The sequence below is a fragment of the Brachyistius frenatus genome, unplaced genomic scaffold (assembly GCF_029030835.1).
Source record: "Brachyistius frenatus isolate BFR_SWC_R1_liver_20210118 unplaced genomic scaffold, ASM2903083v1 Contig_100, whole genome shotgun sequence".
NCBI classification, from domain to species: domain Eukaryota; kingdom Metazoa; phylum Chordata; class Actinopteri; family Embiotocidae; genus Brachyistius; species Brachyistius frenatus.
In genome coordinates, this window is record NW_027210699.1 from 14,590 (window position 1) to 34,927 (window position 20,338).

Consider the following 20,338-nt stretch of genomic DNA (forward strand, 5'->3'; position numbering starts at 1 on the left):
ATAATCCTCTTTAATCACCCTCCTCTGTGAGCCACATATTTTACCAGCATGCAGTGTTACAGCTGCTCTTCATCAACAACAGCAGCTTATTGATCTGAAGAATCACAAATGTAAATCTCTTTTTACTTATGTTTTCTGTAGGCTAACAAATTACATTCATAAGTAATAATAACTATTTATGCAGCACTTTTCTTTTATCTATATAAAAAAAGTTTGAAATAGAGTTCAAAGTTTTGTTCAAACTGGAAACACAACTGTATTTAAGAGGAGTCGGAGGATTCGTCTTCATTCATCTGCAGATCAGTTCTTCTTATCTCAGCAGCGACAGACGGCGAGATGATGTCATCACATAAATCCTGGTGAATAATGGAGCAATGTGGTCACGGATTTACTGAGATGTGTCTGGATGGACACACACACACACACACACACACACACACACACACACACACACACACACACACACACACACACACACACACACACACACACACACACACACACACACACACACACACACACACACACCTGCGGAGCTTCAGGTCCGTTGTGTTCTTCCTCCATGATTGGTTTTCTTCTCTGTGTGCAGCTGCTCAGTGAGAAGATCAGCGGGGCGGAGGGCACCAAGCTGGACGAGGACTTCATGGAGATGGAGAGGGTGAGTTCAGACGTCTCACTGATGTCATACAGGACAGGATGTAGAAACAGCTTCCTGAATTAAAGTTCTGTCTCACTCGTCTTTTGGGACGGTCTCTGAGTTCCTATATTTTCTGAGTTATGTCATCAAAATGATGAAATCCCTCCACCAGCCAGTCAAGTTTCACTTTACATCCAGTCGACAACGATTCAAATGTTATGGCGTCAAATAATGTTCCGAAAAGGGTTTTTGCAGGACATTAGGATGTCACAGGGAAGTTCACCTTTTACCTTTTGGATAGAAAATATCATCATTTTGTTATTTATTTATTATTATTATTATTTTATGCTGTTAGATATTTGAGTGTAATTTTTTCACAATTAGCAAATGAGTCACAGTGACCTTTGACCTCCAAAATCAGTTCATCAGCCTCAATGAACGTTAAAAAACTTGATGGGAGTTTTCTAAAGCTACTTGTGTCAAATATTCAGTTAAATCAAAAATCCAAAGCAAAGTGTGATTTGAATAAATATGAATTAAACACTGATAGAGGCTGATTTCTTTGTGTTTCCTGGAACCTGAATACAACAACATGTATTTCTAGTTCTGTTTCTTTTGTGTCTTCCAGTGAGCACAGATTTAGATTTTGGAGACATTGTTCTCAAACCTGACAGGAAGTCGTTCCTTCACCACAGCTGTTGGCGCTTTTATTTCCAGACCTGCTGGTTCCACTTGTTTGGACCAGAAACTGGATTTTTATCTCCGTTTGGTTCCAGAAAAAGTTTCCACGGAACTTCTTCACGTTTCTGTTCTGACTGTTGAACAGACTTCAGCTGCTGACGACGCAGATTCACGTTGGAAGAAAGTGAAACGAAACACAAATATTCTGTTTGTTGTCGGGTTGAAATAGATGTAAAATCTACAAGAAGCAACTACATGTTTTTTCTTTTCTGTTCTACATTGTTTGAGCATCACAAACACCAGATGAACATGCGTAAACGAGTGTTTATTTGTAATCATGATGTGGTTTAAGAAGAGAATGAAAAACAACAGAAGTCTCCTAGATGACAGCATCCCGATAAAAAACAGCACCATGGAAACGGCCTTTTTGGATTCACTTTAATATATTTATTGAAATTTTATTCAAAAAGTCATGTAATATTCAGTTATGAGCTCTACTTGGACTCCTGTAGCAGTAAGTGAAGATAAAAGAGGTAAATCAGGTCAAATGGGCCAAATAAGGTTTGTAATTTTACAGCCAATCACAATACCCGATCTTGTACTGTTGCTAGGACACTGGTTGACATGTAACAACAGTTCTGATTGGTTGGAGGTTGCTCATGTGGGCGGGGCAGATTGTTAAATGAAGTATGTCAAAGAAATGATGTCATCAGAGGCCGACAGCAAATCTCTCATTGCTAATAAGGATGATACAGAAAGGACTATTCAGCTCATTCATTTTTATGCATTTCCCCATTAAATATTTGTTCATCTTTTTATTGAATGAACCGTATTCACAGTGTTGTTACTGACTGCTGATACTCGAACTCTCAGAGTTACAAAACTATTTAACTTTTCACCATTTTTTTAAACAAATAAATATTCACGAGACCGATGCCAATTGAAATAATATCATTTGATCCCATACATAACTTATTAGATGGTCGTATACATCGTTTACCAACAAGTGGCCCATTTTCACTGACTTCTGTATATTTAGTCCTCCACTGAGAGAAACAGACACGTTAACCTTTCTGTCTCGTCCAATCAGAAAATCGAGGTGACCAACAAGTCCATGTTTGACCTTCTGTCCAAAACAACGGAGTACCTGCAGCCCAACCCAGGTAAACCCCGCTCACACCGAGAGGTTCATCTGGTACGTCATTTCCTGTTCCTTTATCTCACACTTCTACAAACAAACACTCTATTATTGGTTGTTTTCCTCCAAAGCCTCTCGAGCCAAACTGAACATGCTGAACACGGTGTCGAAGATCCGCGGGCAGGTGAAGACCACCGGCTACCCTCAGAGCGAAGGCCTGCTGGGAGACTGCATGCTGCGCTACGGACACGAGCTGGGAGACGAGTCCGTGTTCGGTACCAGACCGCATCCTCCAGCACTTTAAATCACTGCAGGGAGGCGCTGATACACTCATGGAGCGGGGCGGGAAGCAGGAGCCCGTGATGTCGTGATAGATTTGAACTATTCCGAAATATCATAACTAACTCGGACTGGAAGTACGTGTTAGAGATGAGTTTGCATTTGTAAAAACGTCTGTGTCCTGCAGGCTGCGCTCTGGTGGACATCGGCGAGGCCATGAGGCAGATGGCCGACGTGAAGGATTCCCTGGACATCAACGTCAAACAGAACTTCATCGACCCGCTGCAGAACCTGCAGGACAAGGACCTCAAGGAGATCACGGTACCTCGCAGTAGCCGTTAATAAATCAGCTGATCTATTAACGACGTGCAGTTCAACATGGTGTCCATTCTGCATGTTTGCCTGCATACATCTGTAATATTTGGCGTTTCTACTCCAACATGTCAAATACTGGGAGGAGAAATGTAAACACATAAATTTATCAGCTGTGATCATATATACTGAACCTGACAGTAGAAACAGGAGAAGTGATTGTTGTGTATTTTAGTACGACTGAAGGTTTTAATCAGATGAACATCAGGAGAGACGGCTGCTCTTATTGTGAAGGGACACGGCTGCTCTTATTGTGAAGGAGACGCAGGAAACCAAAGAATACGTAGAGAACGAGCTTTTACACCCGTTAAACATTTCTGATGTCAGAGGCAGAAATTATTCAGACAGGTCGTCTGTCCAGAGATGATATTTCTGAGTTATTGAATGAACTGAAAGATGATTGACAGCCAGCAGCGTACTGTAGGTATCCTGCTATCAGTCCAGTTCCTCAGGTGAGCTGTCCGTGGTCCTGAAAGCTTCCCACAGAGAGCACAGGTAGCTTCATAAAGTCAGCTGCTCCTCACAGAGAGATGTGGACCTGCTGTGTCTTTGTTAGAGGATCTCATCCACCGTCCTCCTCTTTTTTTGCCGACTTTTTATCACAAGCCGTTTTTTTTCTTCTCTTAATATCTTTCCATCGTCTCTTAATTTCATCTATTGATCTTTTTGTTTTTCCAATATTGACTTTCTCGCTGCTAATTTCCTATGTAGCGTTTTGTTCTTGTTATATTTATATTTCTTGGGATAAAAATTTCCTTTCGCTTTTGTGGCCTTTTCATGGCTGGAATCTAAAGAGTGATTTGCACCTGATATCAGTGACGCAGTTACTCGTAGTAAATCACCGCAAAACGGCTGCAAAATAAATGTGCAAACTTTTGGAATAAACATGCAATTTAGTACCTTCATAAGAGATGTTAGTGAATCAGGCCTTCAGTGTTGTGAAGGTTTGACTGACAGCGTCGACAAACTTGATCTCCATCCTTCAACTTGCCCTCAAAGTCGGTTCATGTTGACAGTGTTTGCAACACAGAGGAATGTGACGACATCACTTCTGCAACCACCTCAATGTCCCCTTCAGTTCATCTGAGCCACCTGTCAGTCATGAAAAATAAAATGTCCCCTTCAGAATAAAATGCATTTGATGATGTCACCAGTCTGTCAGAGATCAGACACGTTAGAGCAGGAAGAGAGAATAAAGATTCCTAATCAGGAAGGCGAAGGAGGATATTATAGATGTCAGACTTTCAGGCTGCTCTTCATGGTTCGGCGTGTCTGCTGAAGATGTCTGTAGACATGTCGTCTCCGTCGTTGTCTGCAGCACCACCTGAAGAAGCTGGAGGGCCGGCGGTTGGACTTTGACTACAAGAAGAAGCGTCAGGGTAAAATCCCCGACGAGGAGATCCGGCAGGCCGTGGAGAAGTTCGAGGAGAGCAAAGATCTGGCGGAGAGGAGCATGTTCAACTTCCTGGAGAACGACGTAAGAGAGAAGTTGTTGAGTGACATCACTGAAATAAATGATAAACTGATCGGATGTGACGTCGTCTGAAGATTCAGCATCTGTCCACATGTTAAACTTTAATGTGCAAGTTAATATTATCACGTGTAGATGGAACATCTACAGTGCAGATCTGTAATATGTCATAATGTCATTTATGCTTTTTATTAATATCTGTATTTTATTTTGGGATATAAAACTGAGATCAGTCACCTCTAATATTGACCTTTCCATTTGAAAGTTACTCATAAATTTTTTTTTTTTTAATGTGTTTAATTTGTCAATTGCAGCTGTCAGCACATCATCAGTCATCTCAGTCTTTACATCAGCTTCACCTGATACTCACCGGCTCTGATGATCTGACAACCTGCTGAGAAAGTTTTTCTGTTGCAACTAGCAAGAAATATTTCAAATATTTCCTAATTTCAAAAAAGAAATTGCCAGCATGTTTTACTTTGAAGTTCCTCCAGATGTCTCAGATTTATTCACAGTATTATCTGATAGAAATCAATAAAGTGATCTTTGATTGTCAATAAACTGATTATTTTTTTTATTTTTTATTTTTTTACAATGTACTAACATGATAAACAAAATCAGATCATTAAACCATGCTTTATTTTAATATATTTCTGGACCAGTAACAGAATAGTTTTTCAAAGTCACTTTGCTGGAGAGTACGTTCACGTGTGTTTTCTTGTGTAATTGTGGACGTGGCCAACAGGTGGAGCAGGTGAGCCAGCTGTCAGCTCTGATCAAGGCTGCATTAGAGTACCACCAGCTGTCCTGTGAGATCCTGGAGGAGCTGAGCGGGATGCTGCAGAACAGGTGAATATTGTTTTATTTTATATTTCAACTCTATTTGTGTTTTATGCATTTATTTCTTTTCTATATTTTGAAATGTTCCCTTATATGTCAAACACGTCTTGCTGTAAAGCACTTTGTGCTGCTATACAGATAACGTTCATTATTATTATTATTATTATTATTATTGATATTACTATCATCAGGATATCCAGCGCCAGCAGCCGGCCCAGGAGAGAGTTCAAACCGAAGTCGATCAGGAGCAGCGTGGAGACTCTGGACCAGCAGCACAACGGCCTGTCGCTCAGGTCCACCGGTATGAAGCTGTCTTTATTCATCTGTGTCACCTCCATCTTCACTGTCTGCTTTGAGTTATTTTATCTCTATTTCTCCCCACAGATACGCAGATCCACCACACACTCAATGGCAAAAGTAGGTCTTCTTTTATACAGCGTTTCAGACACACTCACTGTGTCTCTGTTCATGAATGCAGATCACATTTAAACTGCTGTAGCATGTATTCAGTGTGAGTGGGAGCGTTTATTAACTTGTCGTCATCACCATGACGATAACATCATGTAACATCCATACTGACACATATAACAGAACTGATCTGTTACTTCTAGATCTAGCTGAACTCCAAATTCAATTATTTTTTTTTTAAGTAAATTAAAAATAATGAGTTTAATATATCTAATGTCTAATATGGAAAATTTTACTTTTATTCAGCAATGAAACAAGTATTGAGTGACGCTTTTCATTATTATGTAAATTATATGCAGATTCTGTGTAAGGCCCGAGCTCCTTGCCCCGCCCCTCTGACCCCTCTGACCCCTCCTATCCACGCCAGAACGGTGACAGGAAGTTGAAACTGGAAAACAAAGGATTGGCATTGAAACCTGTGACATTTAAAAAGAAACTGAGAGTGTAACAAAGATCTTTGACTAAAAGAAGACAAACATGAAGAATAGATCTGAAGATTGACATTGAAAAAGGCATCATAATGCAAACAATATAAAAATAAAATAAGATTGTAATAATATTATAATGTTTTAATGATTGTGTTTTATTTTTCAGAGGAAGTGTTTTTTAATGCCAAACCCTCCTGTCACCGTTCTGGCCCCTATCCCTCCTGCTCATCAGTTGTTGTTATCTGAAACGTAACTTGGCGCCCTCTGCTGGTAGACGTCCGACACTGCTTGTGCAGAGGCAGCACACATCCGGGATGATTCTTTCATCATGTGCTCAGTGTTTTGTGTTGTCTGGCGCTCACCAGCATCTCCATCTGTCTCTCCATCTCACCCAGCTGATCATATAACCTCTGTCCCACTGTCATGGCCTGAGAGCCCTGCGACCAATGGCAATATTCACCGTGAGTAACACTCATCATCCCGCAGAGTCACGGACTCCTCACATGGATCAAACATGCAGTTTTCTAATGAGTTTGTCAGTTCTGATCACAGACTGAATATAAAAGTGTTCATAGCTTCAGGTCTGTAAAATGGTTCTGATCCAGAAGTGTCTTCAGCTGCAATACCAGCGAGTGCCACTAGAGGTCGGCTCCAAAAAGCCTCCGGCTCCATAGACTCCCATTCAACTTCTCTCATCAAATCCAAAGTGAATAAAATGTGTCCATCAGTTATCTCGGTGTTGTTAGCTAAAGTCACTCCTTCTTCTTAGTTTTCTGGAGGTCCATCTGAAAATAATCCCTCATTCATTAGAAAAGAAGATTCAAGAAGACCTGTTTTTGGGGGCGTGTCTGTTTGATTGACAGGCCTGTGGTGCAGTCAGGTTACAGCTATCGGTGGGCGGGACGTAGTATCATCAGATCGGTCAGATCCACCGCTGGCTCCTCCCCCAGCTCGTCCAAATATGGTCACTTCCTGCTCCAAACCGCTCCGAACTAGCAAAGATGGTGACGGACAGAATCTGAACTGGAGGATTCATAACGTTCACAAACCAACGATGACATCACTGATGGTTGATGACATCACTGAAATTTATAATTTCCCTAAGCTTTTAACGACATCTCAATGGGATGGTGTTTGCCCAGTTGTCACGGAGACGGCTCAGTATTCGTACTGAATATGGACAACTGAGCAAACTCCCACTGAAGCTCTTTCAACCTGTTTTACTGATGGACGGTCGTCCACAGTGAAAGTAGTCCTGCGTTGTGTCCTCAGTAACCAGAGTCCTCTCTGATGTCCTCTCTGATGTCCTCCCGTGTCCTCCCCAGAGTCGGAGGTGTTGGACCAGCCGTGCTGTCGCTCCCTCTACGACTTCGAGCCGGAGAATGAGGGTGAGCTGGGCTTCAAAGAGGGCGACATCATCATCCTCACCAACCAGATAGACGAGAACTGGTATGAGGGCATGATCCAGGGTGAGTCCGGCTTCTTCCCCATCAACTATGTGGACGTCATCGTCCCGCTGCCTCAGTGAGGACCGGCAGCTCGAGTCCCCCGCGGACGTCCACGCGCCGCCTCCGTCCTCGGACCCGGAGACGCACGCTGACCTGACGAGCTCGCAACTCAAAGACAAACGTCCATCTTGTGATTTTCACGCCGAGACATGGAGGTCGTCGTTCTGTCCCGACTTCAGAGCAAATGATTCCAGTTGTTTTGTTTCTCTTTGATATTTATGAAACTGAAGCCATTAACCGGGACGCTCGGTGAGGTCGGACCACTCGGGTCCTCCGGTTCTGGACGAGGTGAAAGCGTCTGTAACCCAGTTCATCCTCTGACTGAAGACATCCTGACTGCTGCAAACACCTTTCATCACATTAACATCACGTTATCTCAGCGATCACATTTCAAACTATTTGGCTAAAAAAAACCTCAAACTTAATTCCTAGTTAGCGAAGAAGCTAACAAGGTTAAAGGTTAAAGGTCAATGTTTAGAGGGTTGCTTCACCCAGAAGACACGTCCTGTCCACTGATGGAGACTCTTTGGTTTGTCGGGTTTCTACAGCTACCAAAGACATTCAGTAGAAGATCAGGCTTGTGTTCATTTGAGTGAACCAGCCCTTTAAAAAAACCTTCATTTCTGTTATTATCCAAAAACAAGCCTTGTTGTTTTGCCTTCAGGTGAAATCTGCCAAAGTTGAAATATAACTGCAGTTTATTAGTAGTTGTTTTTGTAGTTTTTAACCACCTTTTCTGTCCAGAATTAAAAGATTGGGACATTTTTTAAAAGAGCTTTTGACGGGTCAAAAAGAAAAGAACACGAGCAGCCAGAGAAGAAGACAAATGATTGTTTGATCTGAGCAGAAGTTCAACTGAAAGCAGAACCAGAAGCTGCTTCTCATGATCTGATGGAAGATGTTGGTGAAGTTCACATTTAGAGACATGACGAGAAAAACTCATCATTGTCGCACCGTTTCCTCGTCGTGACCTTTCGGTTTGATTCGAACTCCGTGAAGTTAACGTGTTCGTTAGCGACGTGTTTCATCGTCTGACTGCTCGTGTTTCAGCGGCCATGTTTTAATACGTCTTTGAAACTAAAATACAAAAATACCATCTGACCAGAATCAGATCAGACATCAGATCACAGCTTTTTCTTTCCCACACAAACATTCCTGATCTGTTTATTTGAGTTGAGTTTTCCCTGTGAGGCTTTGAAGCCTTGTCTCTCGGACTCCGGTGGAGGTTCGGTGTTTCTGATGTTTCCTGCCGGCTCGTTGCTCCGCCTCCTGCTGAACTCTGCCTGTCCGCCTGCTGTGCTCTTAAAGGACTCGGAGGAAGTGATGTGAGCGCCGTCGCTCTGAATGTCCGTCTCTCTGTTTACATGTTTGGACTGGCCGGCCGTGGCGTCTAGGGGCGTCGGCCCCGTGGCGTCTAGGGGCGTCGGCCCCGTGGCGTCGAGGGGCGTCGGCCTCGTGGCGTCGGCCCCGTGGCATCTTGGGGCATCAGCCCCATGGCGTCTTGGGGCGTCGGCCTCGTGGCGTGGCGTCGGCCTCGCGGCGTCTAGGGGCGTCGGCCTCGTGGTGTCGAGGGGCGTCGGCCTCGTGGCGTCGAGGGGTGTCGGCCTCGTGGCGTTGAGGGGCGTCGGCCTCGTGGCGTCGGCCTTGTGGCGTCGAGGGACGTCGGCCTCGTGGCGTCGAGGGGCGTCGGCCTCGTGGCATCGGCCTTGTGGCGTCAAGGGGCGTCAGCCTCGTGGCGTCGAGGGGCATCGGCCTCATGGCATCGAGGGGCGCCGGCCTCGTGGCGTCTAGGGGAGTCGGCCTCGTGGCGCCGAGGGGCGTCGGCCTCGTGGCGTCTAGGGGCGTCGGCCTCGTGGCGTCGAGGGGCGTCTGCCTCGTGGCGTCGGCCTTGTGGCGTCGAGGGGCGTCGGGCTCGTGGCATCGAGGGGTGTCGGCCTCGTGGCGTCGAGGGGCATCGGCCCCGTGGCGTCTAGGGGCGTCGGCCTCGTGGCATCGATGGGCGTCGGCCTCATGACGTCGAGGGGCGTCGGCCTCGTGGCGTCGAGGGGCGTCGGCCTCGTGGCGTCGAGGGGCGTCGGCCTTGTGGCGTTGGCCTCACGGCATCGAGGGGCGTCGGCCTCGTGACGTTGAGGGGCGTCGGCCTCGTGGCCTCGTGGCGTCGGCCTCGTGACGTCGAGGGGCGTCAGCCTCGTGGCGTCTAGGGGCGTCGGCCTCATGGCATCGATGGGCGTCGGCTTTGTGGCGTCGGCCTCGTGATGTCGAGGGGCGTCGGCCTCGTGGCATCGAGGGGCGTCGGCCTCATGGCATCGAGGGGCGTCGGCCTTGTGGCGTCAGCCTTGTGACAACGAGGGGCGTCGGCCTCGTGGCGTCGAGGGGCGTCAGCCTCGTGGCGTCGGCCTCGTGGCGTTGAGGGGCGTCGGCCTCGTGGCGTCGAGGGGCGTCGGCCCCGTGGCGTCTAGGGGCGTCGGCCTCATGGCATCGATGGGCGTCGGCCTCGTGACGTCGAGGGGCGTCGGCCTCGTGGCGTCGAGGGGCGTAGGCCTTGTGGCGTTGGCCTCATGGCATCGAGGGGCGTCGGCCTCGTGACGTCGAGGGGCGTCGGGCTCGTGGCCTCGTGGCGTCGGCCTCGTGACGTCGAGGGGCGTCAGCCTCGTGGCGTCTAGGGGTGTCGGCCTCATGGCATCGATGGGCGTCGGCTTTGTGGCGTCGGCCTCGTGACGTCGAGGGGCGTCGGCCTCGTGGCATCGAGGGGCGTCGGCCTTGTGGCGTCGGCCTCGTGGCATCGAGGGGCGTCGGCCTTGTGGCGTCGGCCTCGTGACAACGAGGGGCGTCGGCCTCGTGGCGTCGAGGGGCGTCGGCCCCGTGGCGTCTAGGGGCGTCGGCCTCGTGGCATCAATGGGCGTCGGCCTCATGACGTCGAGGGGCGTCGGCCTCGTGGCGTCGGCCTCGTGACGTCGAGGGGCGTCAGCCTCGTGGCGTCTAGGGGCGTCGGCCTCATGGCATCGATGGGCGTCGGCTTTGTGGCGTCGGCCTCGTGGCGTCGAGGGGCGTCGGCCTCGTGGCATCGAGGGGCGTCGGCCTTGTGGCGTCGGCCTCATGGCATCGAGGGGCGTCGGCCTTGTGGCGTCGGCCTCGTGACAACGAGGGGCGTCGGCCTCGTGGCGTCGAGGGGCGTCGGCCTCGTGGCGTCGAGGGGCGTCGGCCTCGCGGCATCGAGGGGCGTCGGCCTCGTGGCGTCGAGGGGCGTCGGCCTCGCGGCATCGAGGGGCGTCGGCCTCGTGGCATCGATGGGCGTCGGCCTCGTGACAACGAGGGGCGTGGGCGTCGGCCTTGTGGTGTCGGCCTCGTGACGTCGAGGGACGTCGGGCCTAGTGGCGTCGAGGGGCGTCGGCCTCGTGGCATCGATGGGCGTCGGCCTTGTGGTGTCGGCCTCGTGACGTCGAGGGACGTCGGCCTCATGGCATCGATGGGCGTCGGCCTTGTGACAACGAGGGGCGTCGGCCTCGTGGCGTCTAGGGGCGTCGGCCTCATGGCATCGATGGGCGTCGGCCTTGTGGTGTCGGCCTCGTGACGTCGAGGGACGTCGGGCCTAGTGGCGTCGAGGGGCGTCGGCCTTGTGGCGTCGGCCTCATGGCATCGAGGGGCGTCGGCCTTGTGGTGTCGGCCTCGTGACGTCAAGGGGCGTCAGCCTCGTGGCGTCGAGGGGCGTCGGCCTTGTGGCGTCGGCCTCGTGACATCGAGGGGCGTCGGCCTCGTGGCGTCGAAGTGCTTTTTCTTAAAGATGAGGTCTGTGTTGCACCGACGCTTCAGATTCTCTCCTCCTTTGTGTGGTTGTTGCTCTTTGTGTTGAGAACCTATCAGATGTGTGTCAAGGTTCATGTGACCACAGAGGGTCTTTGTACGAGAAACAATCCATGATGTCACTTCCTGTAAGGTAGAGCAGAAACATGGTCGTATCACATCTTTAAATCTGAAGTGGAACGTTTTCTAATTGGATAGTTTCTATTTTCTGGTCATCTCCTGTTTTTCTGTCTCATTTCGGATCATTTAGGAGTTTTACTCTGAACTCCTCCAACAGAAACAGGTTTTAACCACATCTCACCTTGTTTACTGCCAACAGGTCGATGTGGATGGAAATCATACCACGTTAAAAGTCTTAGAAATGAACTTCGCAGATGTTCTATGAAGAAAAAGATGTTCAGTTTATTTGATAGATGTCGAGGATGAACTGAATTCATGGCTTTTTCTTTAAATATACACAAATATACCAGATGAACTGCAGTTCCCATGATGCAATTCAGCAAGAAACATGTATTAACTCAGAGATTAGAACTGTAATTAGCCCCGCTACTGCTGGACAGAAGCTAAAGTTCATCAGTTCCTGCAGGAAATCAGGATCTGGTGAATTATTCATGTGAATTCAACCGATCTCTGAATCAAAGTTTCTGGTTCCGTTAAATCAGAAGAGTTTAAACAGCCTTCCTGTTGAATTTATATGATTTTAAAAGAAGTCAGTTTACTGTTGGATTCTGGGTAAATTTGGATCAATGCAAGAACTAGAACATCAACATTGGAGAGCAGCCGAGGCTCATGGGTAATGTAGTATTTATAAATGTCCACCGTGCTAAAATGAAGGACGAAGACTGAAATGGAAATACAGGAAATGTAAAAAATACAAACCTGATGTTCAGCTTTTAATTTGAAACATTTCCATTTCTTTATTAAACATTTATTGGATTTTCAGAAACTCCCAGAAACAGGTTGTCCCTTCAAACTCACAAACCTGCAGCTGCTTCGATGTTCATGGCGTCGCATGATGAGTTTGTTTCCGTTGCCACGGTGACAGGACACGATGCTCTCCACAAAACAACGGCAGGTTTTTTATTTCAAAGGTTTTGGTTTCTGATTTTTTTGATGGTTGCACTTGTTGTGAAACATTTCCATCTCTAACTATTTGAAGATGGAGTGAAAGTAGGAGGAGCTTGTTGCTCCTCAGAAGGAGTCCCTGTGGTACACTAACTTCACGTCAGCTCGGCCACGAGCTCCGTTTTACTGTTTCAGTAGCATCATTTATGCAAATGTTTTATAGATGTTGTAAATGAATATATTAATAAATATATTGCATAAATAAATGACGAGCAAATATTGATCCAACATCACTTGTGTGTTTTCTTTGTGTGTATTGATCTGTGATCGATGAGGTCGAGATGTCAACCTGATAATGTTGTTATTTATACACGAGGAGGCCAATCACACACAGCACACATCAGTGTGTAGACCACAGTGTGTAGACAACAGTGTGTAGACAGTGTGTAGACCACAGTGTGTAGACATCAGTGTGTAGACCACAGTGTGTAGACAGTGTGTAGACCACAGTGTGTAGACCACAGTGTGTAGACATCAGTGTGTAGACCACAGTGTGTAGACCACAGTGTGTAGACAACAGTGTGTAGACCACAGTGTGTAGACCACAGTGTGTAGACAACAGTGTGTAGACAGTGTGTAGACCACAGTGTGTAGACATCAGTGTGTAGACAGTGTGTAGACCACAGTGTGTAGACAACAGTGTGTAGACAACAGTGTGTAGACAACAGTGTGTAGACAGTGTGTAGACCACAGTGTGTAGACGACAGTGTGTAGACAACAGTGTGTAGACAGTGTGTAGACCACAGTGTGTAGACATCAGTGTGTAGACAGTGTGTAGACAACAGTGTGTATACCACAGTGTGTAGACCACAGTATGTAGACAACAGTGTGTATACCACAGTGTGTAGACCACAGTGTGTAGACAGTGTGTAGACCACAGTGTGTAGACATCAGTGTGTAGACCACAGTGTGTAGACCACAGTGTGTAGACAACAGTGTGTAGACCACAGTGCGTAGACATCAGTGTGTAGACCACAGTGTGTAGACCACAGTGTGTAGACAACAGTGTGTAGACAGTGTGTAGACCACAGTGTGTAGACATCAGTGTGTAGACAGTGTGTAGACCACAGTGTGTAGACAACAGTGTGTAGACAACAGTGTGTAGACAGTGTGTAGACCACAGTCTGTAGACGACAGTGTGTAGACAACAGTGTGTAGACAGTGTGTAGACCACAGTGTGTAGACATCAGTGTGTAGACAGTGTGTAGACAACAGTGTGTATACCACAGTGTGTAGACCACAGTATGTAGACAACAGTGTGTATACCACAGTGTGTAGACCACAGTGCGTAGACAGTGTGTAGACCACAGTGTGTAGACCACAGTGTGTAGACAGTGTGTAGACCACAGTATGTAGACAACAGTGTCAACCACAGTGTGTAGACCACAGTGTGTAGACCACAGTGTGTAGACAACAGTGTGTAGACAGTGTGTAGACCACAGTGTGTAGACATCAGTGTGTAGACCACAGTGTGTAGACCACAGTGTGTAGACAACAGTGTGTAGACCACAGTGTGTAGACATCAGTGTGTAGACCACAGTGTGTAGACCACAGTGTGTAGACAACAGTGTGTAGACAGTGTGTAGACCACAGTGTGTAGACATCAGTGTGTAGACAGTGTGTAGACCACAGTGTGTAGACAACAGTGTGTAGACAACAGTGTGTAGACCACAGTGTGTAGACCACAGTGTGTAGACAACAGTGTGTAGACAGTGTGTAGACCACAGTGTGTAGACATCAGTGTGTAGACAGTGTGTAGACAACAGTGTGTATACCACAGTGTGTAGACCACAGTATGTAGACCACAGTATGTAGACAACAGTGTGTATACCACAGTGTGTAGACCACAGTGTGTAGACAGTGTGTAGACCACAGTGTGTAGACCACAGTGTGTAGACAGTGTGTAGACCACAGTATGTAGACAACAGTGTCAACCACAGTGTGTAGACCACAGTGTGTAGACCACAGTGTGTAGACAACAGTGTGTAGACCACAGTGTGTAGACAGTGTGTAGACCACAGTATGTAGACAACAGTGTCAACAACAGTGTGTAGACCACAGTGTGTAGACCACAGTGTGTAGACAACAGTGTGTAGACCACAGTGTGTATACCACAGTGTGTAGACAACAGTGTGTAGACCACAGTGTGTAGACAACAGTGTGTAGACAACAGTGTGTATACCACAGTGTGTAGACAACAGTGTGTAGACCACAGTGTGCATCTGGCTTTGTGTTACTTTGTGTCAACATGACGTGACCGTTCCGCTGACAAATGGAAGAATCTGAAACTGACGTCGGACGAACAAACTGGTTTCGACCAAGCGACTCCGTCATCCTTTCATCGATGACTCGTCTCCACATGGAACATTTATACACTCAGAAGAAGAGTTGTCAACACATCCACAAACCGTTCTGCCCAAAACTCACATGCCTGGAAAACACATGAAAGCACAAGTTTAAATGTCTCCAGCTTCAAGATCCACTCAACATACCAATGTAGTTACAGGCAAAAACATTTTGGTATCTTCATGAAAATGTGATTTTTTTTTTTTTTTTTTAAACAGCACCGAGTTCATCTGATGAAGATTTTCTCCCAGAAAAGCTGCGTGTGAAGACTTACTACGAGGACATAACCTCGATATCAACATCGGGACTCCAAATGACCTTTGACCCCGCTGTGATTATATAAATATATGTATACAGCTCTGGAAAAAATGAAGAGCCCACTCCAAATGTTTGTTAAATCAGCATCTCTACGTGTACAGCAGCTGTTCCATTCCAGTCTGTTGAATTCACCTGATCCTACATAATGAGGTACTGATCAGGTGATCACCTGAACCAGATCTGATTTAATGAAGAAAAGTATAAAAACCAGTGCTGTGGTCATCACTATCCTCTTACAATAGGACCAGCTGGATCGCAGAAACAGTGCTACTAGAACCTTCTAATGTAATTGGAATAAAAATTTAAAAAAAAGTGACTATTGACCAAAAGAGTTAAAAAGAAAAGTTTTGAGTTAGAAAAGAAAGATTCAACTCTGGTTTTACTGTCAGAGGAATACAGTGATCGTCAGGCTGCTTCCATTCTTCAAATGTCAAAGATGACGGTTCATAAGAACAAGGTCGAGCAGCAGACATTAGGGACAACAAAGCTACAGACATTAGGGACAACAAAGATGCAGACATCAGGGACAGCAAAGCTACAGACATTAGGGACAACAAAGCTACAGACATTAGGGACCACAAAGCTATAGACCTTAGGGACCACAAAGCTGCAGACATTAGGGACAACAAAGCTACAGACATTAGGGACCACAAAGCTATAGACCTTAGGGACAACAAAGCTACAGACATTAGGGACCACAAAGCTATAGACCTTAGGGACCACAACGCTGCAGACATTAGGGACAACAAAGCTACAGACATTAGGGACCACAAAGCTACAGACATTAGGGACCACAAAGCTATAGACCTTAGGGACCACAAAGCTGCAGACATTAGGGATAACAAAGCTACAGACATTAGGGACCACAAAGCTACAGACATTAGGGACAACAAAGCTACAGACATTAGGGACAACAAAGCTACAGACATTAGGGACAACAAAGCTACAGACATTAGGGACCACAAAGCTATAGACCTTAGGGACAACAAAGCTACAGACATTAGGGACCACAAAGCTATAGACCTTAGGGACAACAAAGCTACAGACATTAGGGACCACAAAGCTACAGACATTAGGGACCACAAAGCTATAGACCTTAGGGACCACAAAGCTGCAGACATTAGGGATAACAAAGCTACAGACATTAGGGACCACAAAGCTACAGACATTAGGGACAACAAAGCTACAGACATTAGGGACAACAAAGCTACAGACATTAGGGACCACAAAGCTATAGACCTTAGGGACCACAAAGCTGCAGACATTAGGGACAACAAAGCTACAAACATGAACTGCCGGCTGAGGACCAAAACGACTCTCTGCTCACCAGGATGACCTCCAAATCATTCCAATGTCTCTCAACAAACGTAGGATGACACCAAGTGAACTCCAAAAAGAACATCAGACAGCAGCTGGGGTGAAGAGGACGGTGAGGACAGTGAGGACGGTGAGGACGGTTAGAAACAGGCTCCTAGCGGCTGAAGTCGGGCAAAGATAGAAAATCCCTTCATCATGAGAAGCAAAGAAGAGCCAGGCTGAGGTCTGAAGAAGACCAGAAGGATTGGACCATAGAGGACTGGAGGAAGGTCATCTTCTCTGAGGAGTCCAATGTTCAGCTTTGTCCAACACCTGGTGGTCTAATGGTTAGACGGAGACCTGGAGAGGTCGACGAGCCACAGAGTCTCCACATCCTGTGAAATGTGGTGGCGGATCGGTGAAGATCTGAGGGGCTTCAGCAAGGCTGGAATCGGACAGATTTGTCTCTGTGAAGGACGCATGAATCGAATCAAGTACAAAGTTGTCCTGGAAGAAAACTTGCTTCCTTCTGCTTTGACGATGTTCCCCAACTCTGAGGAGGGTTCTTCCAGCAGGACGATGCTCCATGAAACACAGCCAGGTCAGTGAAGGTGTGGATGAAGGACCACCAGATCAGGACCCTGTCATGGCCGGCCAGATCTCCAGACCTGAATCCCATTGAAAACCTCTGGAATAAAGTCATAAAGTCTCCCAACATCAAAGTGAAAGAGGTGGAGAGACGCCAAGACGCATGAAGCTGGGATTGGAAATCAATAATCAATTATTCCACCAAATATTGATTTCTGAACTCTTCCTCAGTTAAAACATTCATATTGTGTTGTTTAAAAATGAATATGAACTTGTTTTCTTTGCATTATTCCAGATCTGAAAACTCTCCATCTTTTTTGTTATTTTGACAAGTTGTCATTTTCTGCAAATAAATGTTCTCAGTGAAAATATTTGTATCTGAAATTTGGGAGAAATGTTGTCAGTAGTTTATAGAATGAAACAAACATTTTCATTTTACTCAAACACACCAATAAATAGTAAAACCAGAGAAACGGATCATTTTGAAGTTTTTCATTTTTTTCCAGACCTGTATCTACTGTATATCTCCATATGTAGAATCCATTAACTAAGGACAGCTGTAATGAAGGGATGTAAAGGATTATTGTTGGTAAACGACAATAACGTGATATTGAGAGTTTGTGGATTATATCGTTAGCAACATGCTAACTGTGATGATGTTACCGACTTTATAGTTGGTCAGCTATATATATATAAAGTCTTACTATCATATATATATATATGATAGACCATATATAAAGTCTAACTATGGTATGACTTTTTTCATATTTTGAACGGGAAAAAAAAGTAATAATTCATATTTTGAACAACATACTATGGTATGATATTTTTATGACTTTTTGATACATTTTAGACAACATATTATACTATGACAAAAGTCCTCCTCTAATATGTTGTCCACAATGCCATAAAAATGTTATGTGATAGCATGTCGCCCAAAATGTGAAAAGAATGTCATAGTATTGTATGCTCTCTAAATTGTCATAAAAACCTTACACTACAATATGTTATCCAAAGTGTCATAAAAATATCATACTGTCATCCAAAATATCACAAAAACTTCATACTACTGTTTGTCATCGTAAATGTCAAACAATGTCATATATACAGTATTTCACACATATGTATGAACATATAGTATGTCTTCCAAAATATCATGAAAATGTAATAAAATGGTTTCGTATTGAACATCACAACATTGTGTTTTCCTTCACAATGGGAAAAAAAAAAACTGAAAATAAACAGCAAATAACAAGAGACAGAAGCATTGATGGTGTTCATAAAAGGAGAATATATTGAACATATTTTCTTCCCTATACTGGGAGGAAGGATTGGTATTTTATCAGTTTTGCTGGGGAATATTTTAACCTTTACCTCTCTACGCTAGAACGACACGTACCGAGGAAACCACTGAACATCACAAAACCAGTTCAACTCCTGTGCATTTAGGTAGAAATCTCTGAACAAAAACACAACAATGGTCTGCATGCTGTGTTCATTTATTGTCCATTGGGGCAAAATGGAAAAAAATAATCACGTGCTCACGAGAAACTTGAATAGATTTTTTGTTTTTTAAAATACAGGCATGAACACGCTCCTCCACAGTCAGACTATATCCAGACCTCGGTGCTCCTCTGCTCGGACCCTCTGGTCTCCCTCTTGGTCTCCCTCTTGGTCTCCCTCTTGGTCTTCAGAGGCTGCCTCTCTCCTCTGTGGGAGTCCTGTCGAGTGTTCCCAACCTCCTCCGGCTCCCTCATCCTCCCACAGTTCACAGCGCAGGTCCAGTCCGGCCGGTGACCCACCACCAGGTCCAGAGTGGGCAGCGAGGTGGTGCTGGTCACCTTCCCAAACCCTCGAGAAGATGTGAGCGAGGGGCTGTCAGGGGGAAAGGTTTCGTAGCCCCCCTCGACCCCCGGACATCGTCCCCAGGACGCCCTCTCTCTCAGCCTCACCACCTGCCGGATCTTCTTCCAGCCCAGGTGGTTGAGCTCCAGCAGGTTGAGCAGGATGCAGAAAACCCCCACGCAAAACATGAAGAGTAGGAAAATGGTCTTCTCCGTGGGCCTGGAGACGTAGCAGTCCACCGGCTGGCTGCAGGGCGGCGAGGAGCAGAGGAAGTGGACGGGCACCTGGAAGCCGAACAGCTTCCACTGGGCCAGGACGAAGCCCACCTCCAGGACGGCTCGCAGACACACGTGGAAGACGTAACATTTGGACAGAACCCCTCCGGACACCACGGGACCCTCTGCGCTCCCCTCCCTGCAGGCGAAGGCCCGGGCCTGGCTGAGGGGTACCACGTGGGTGGGGCCCCCCCTCTGCAGGCCGCGGGCCGGGACGCCCTCCAGACCATCCGCCAGGCTGTGACCGAGATGTTTGTGCGAGTGGATGGAGCAGCTGTCGGAGTCGCAGCTCCGATCGTACGCCCGCTGCCCACCGTCCCTCCCCGTCTCCGGGCCCCTCTGCCCTGGGACGTCCCCCGGTCGCTGCCCCGGCCGCGGGGGGGTGTTGTGGGGCAGCTTGGACAGGTTGTGCCACGTGTAGATGATGAAGCAGAGAGACGGCGTGGAGACGCTGATGATGTGGAAGACCCAGAAGCGAGGCTGAGAGATGGGTGCGAAGGCGTCGTAGCACACGGTGGAACATCCCGGCTGCAGCGTGTTGCACACGAACATCTCCTGCTCGTCCGTGTACACGTCCTCAGTCGCCACAGCGACGATGAGCAGCCGGAAGATGACCATGACGGTGAGCCACAGGCGCCCGATCATGGTGGAGTGCTGGTGGACAGCATCCAGCAGACGTTTGAGCAGAGTCCACTCCGTCATGGTGGCCTGTGGCTGCCGGCTGCCTCGAGGAGGGACGAGCTGCCTGGAGTGGAGCAGTCTGCTCCGGACCGATCCACCTCTCCTCCGCCCGAACACCCACCCCGCTGCACCTGCCGCTACCTCGCCGCCCTGCAGACGTCCTGATCTGGGGGACAGCCGCTCACTGGATCTACACCAACATCTGGAGTTTAGTTCTCACAGAAAGTTCCTGGAACATCAG

At 47.0% G+C, this 20,338-nt stretch overlaps 2 protein-coding genes across 4 annotated transcripts; one reads left to right on the plus strand and one right to left on the minus strand.

Moving 5' to 3' along the window:
* The first annotated feature begins 580 nt into the window (after positions 1–580).
* On the plus strand, positions 581–9,315 carry sh3gl3a (SH3-domain GRB2-like 3a). Of its 3 annotated transcripts, XM_069711456.1 has the most exons (10): positions 581–658; positions 2,409–2,481; positions 2,588–2,731; positions 2,923–3,056; positions 4,426–4,584; positions 5,324–5,427; positions 5,610–5,719; positions 5,803–5,835; positions 6,710–6,775; positions 7,640–9,315. In XM_069711456.1, the coding sequence occupies exons 1-10, from the start codon at positions 644–646 to the stop codon at positions 7,840–7,842; spliced, it is 1,041 nt and encodes a 346-aa protein (XP_069567557.1). In that variant the 5' UTR covers positions 581–643; the 3' UTR covers positions 7,843–9,315. The 3 variants fall into 3 exon arrangements, with proteins under 3 accessions (XP_069567557.1, XP_069567555.1, XP_069567556.1); XM_069711454.1 differs by lacking the exon at positions 6,710–6,775 and having other exon boundaries at positions 593–658; positions 7,640–9,314; XM_069711455.1 differs by lacking the exons at positions 6,710–6,775; positions 7,640–9,315 and adding an exon at positions 6,481–6,700 and having other exon boundaries at positions 593–658.
* Positions 9,316–18,906: 9,591 nt separating this feature from the next.
* Positions 18,907–20,118, minus strand: gjd6 (gap junction protein delta 6). Its single transcript, XM_069711481.1, has one exon. It carries the CDS (start codon positions 20,116–20,118, stop codon positions 18,907–18,909), a length of 1,212 nt encoding a protein of 403 aa, XP_069567582.1.
* Positions 20,119–20,338: the final 220 nt, after the last annotated feature.

What these genes read in the sequence shown, in the direction of transcription:
- gjd6 (XM_069711481.1), bottom strand. Translation starts at nt 20,118, where the DNA reads ATGACGGAGTGGACTCTGCTCAAACGTCTGCTGGATGCTGTCCACCAG.
- sh3gl3a (XM_069711456.1), top strand. An exon ending in GTACCTGCAGCCCAACCCAG is followed by an intron (nt 2,482 to 2,587) that starts GTAAACCCCGCT and finishes TTTCCTCCAAAG; the next exon opens with CCTCTCGAGCCAAACTGAAC. An exon ending in AGGACCTCAAGGAGATCACG is followed by an intron (nt 3,057 to 4,425) that starts GTACCTCGCAGT and finishes CGTTGTCTGCAG; the next exon opens with CACCACCTGAAGAAGCTGGA.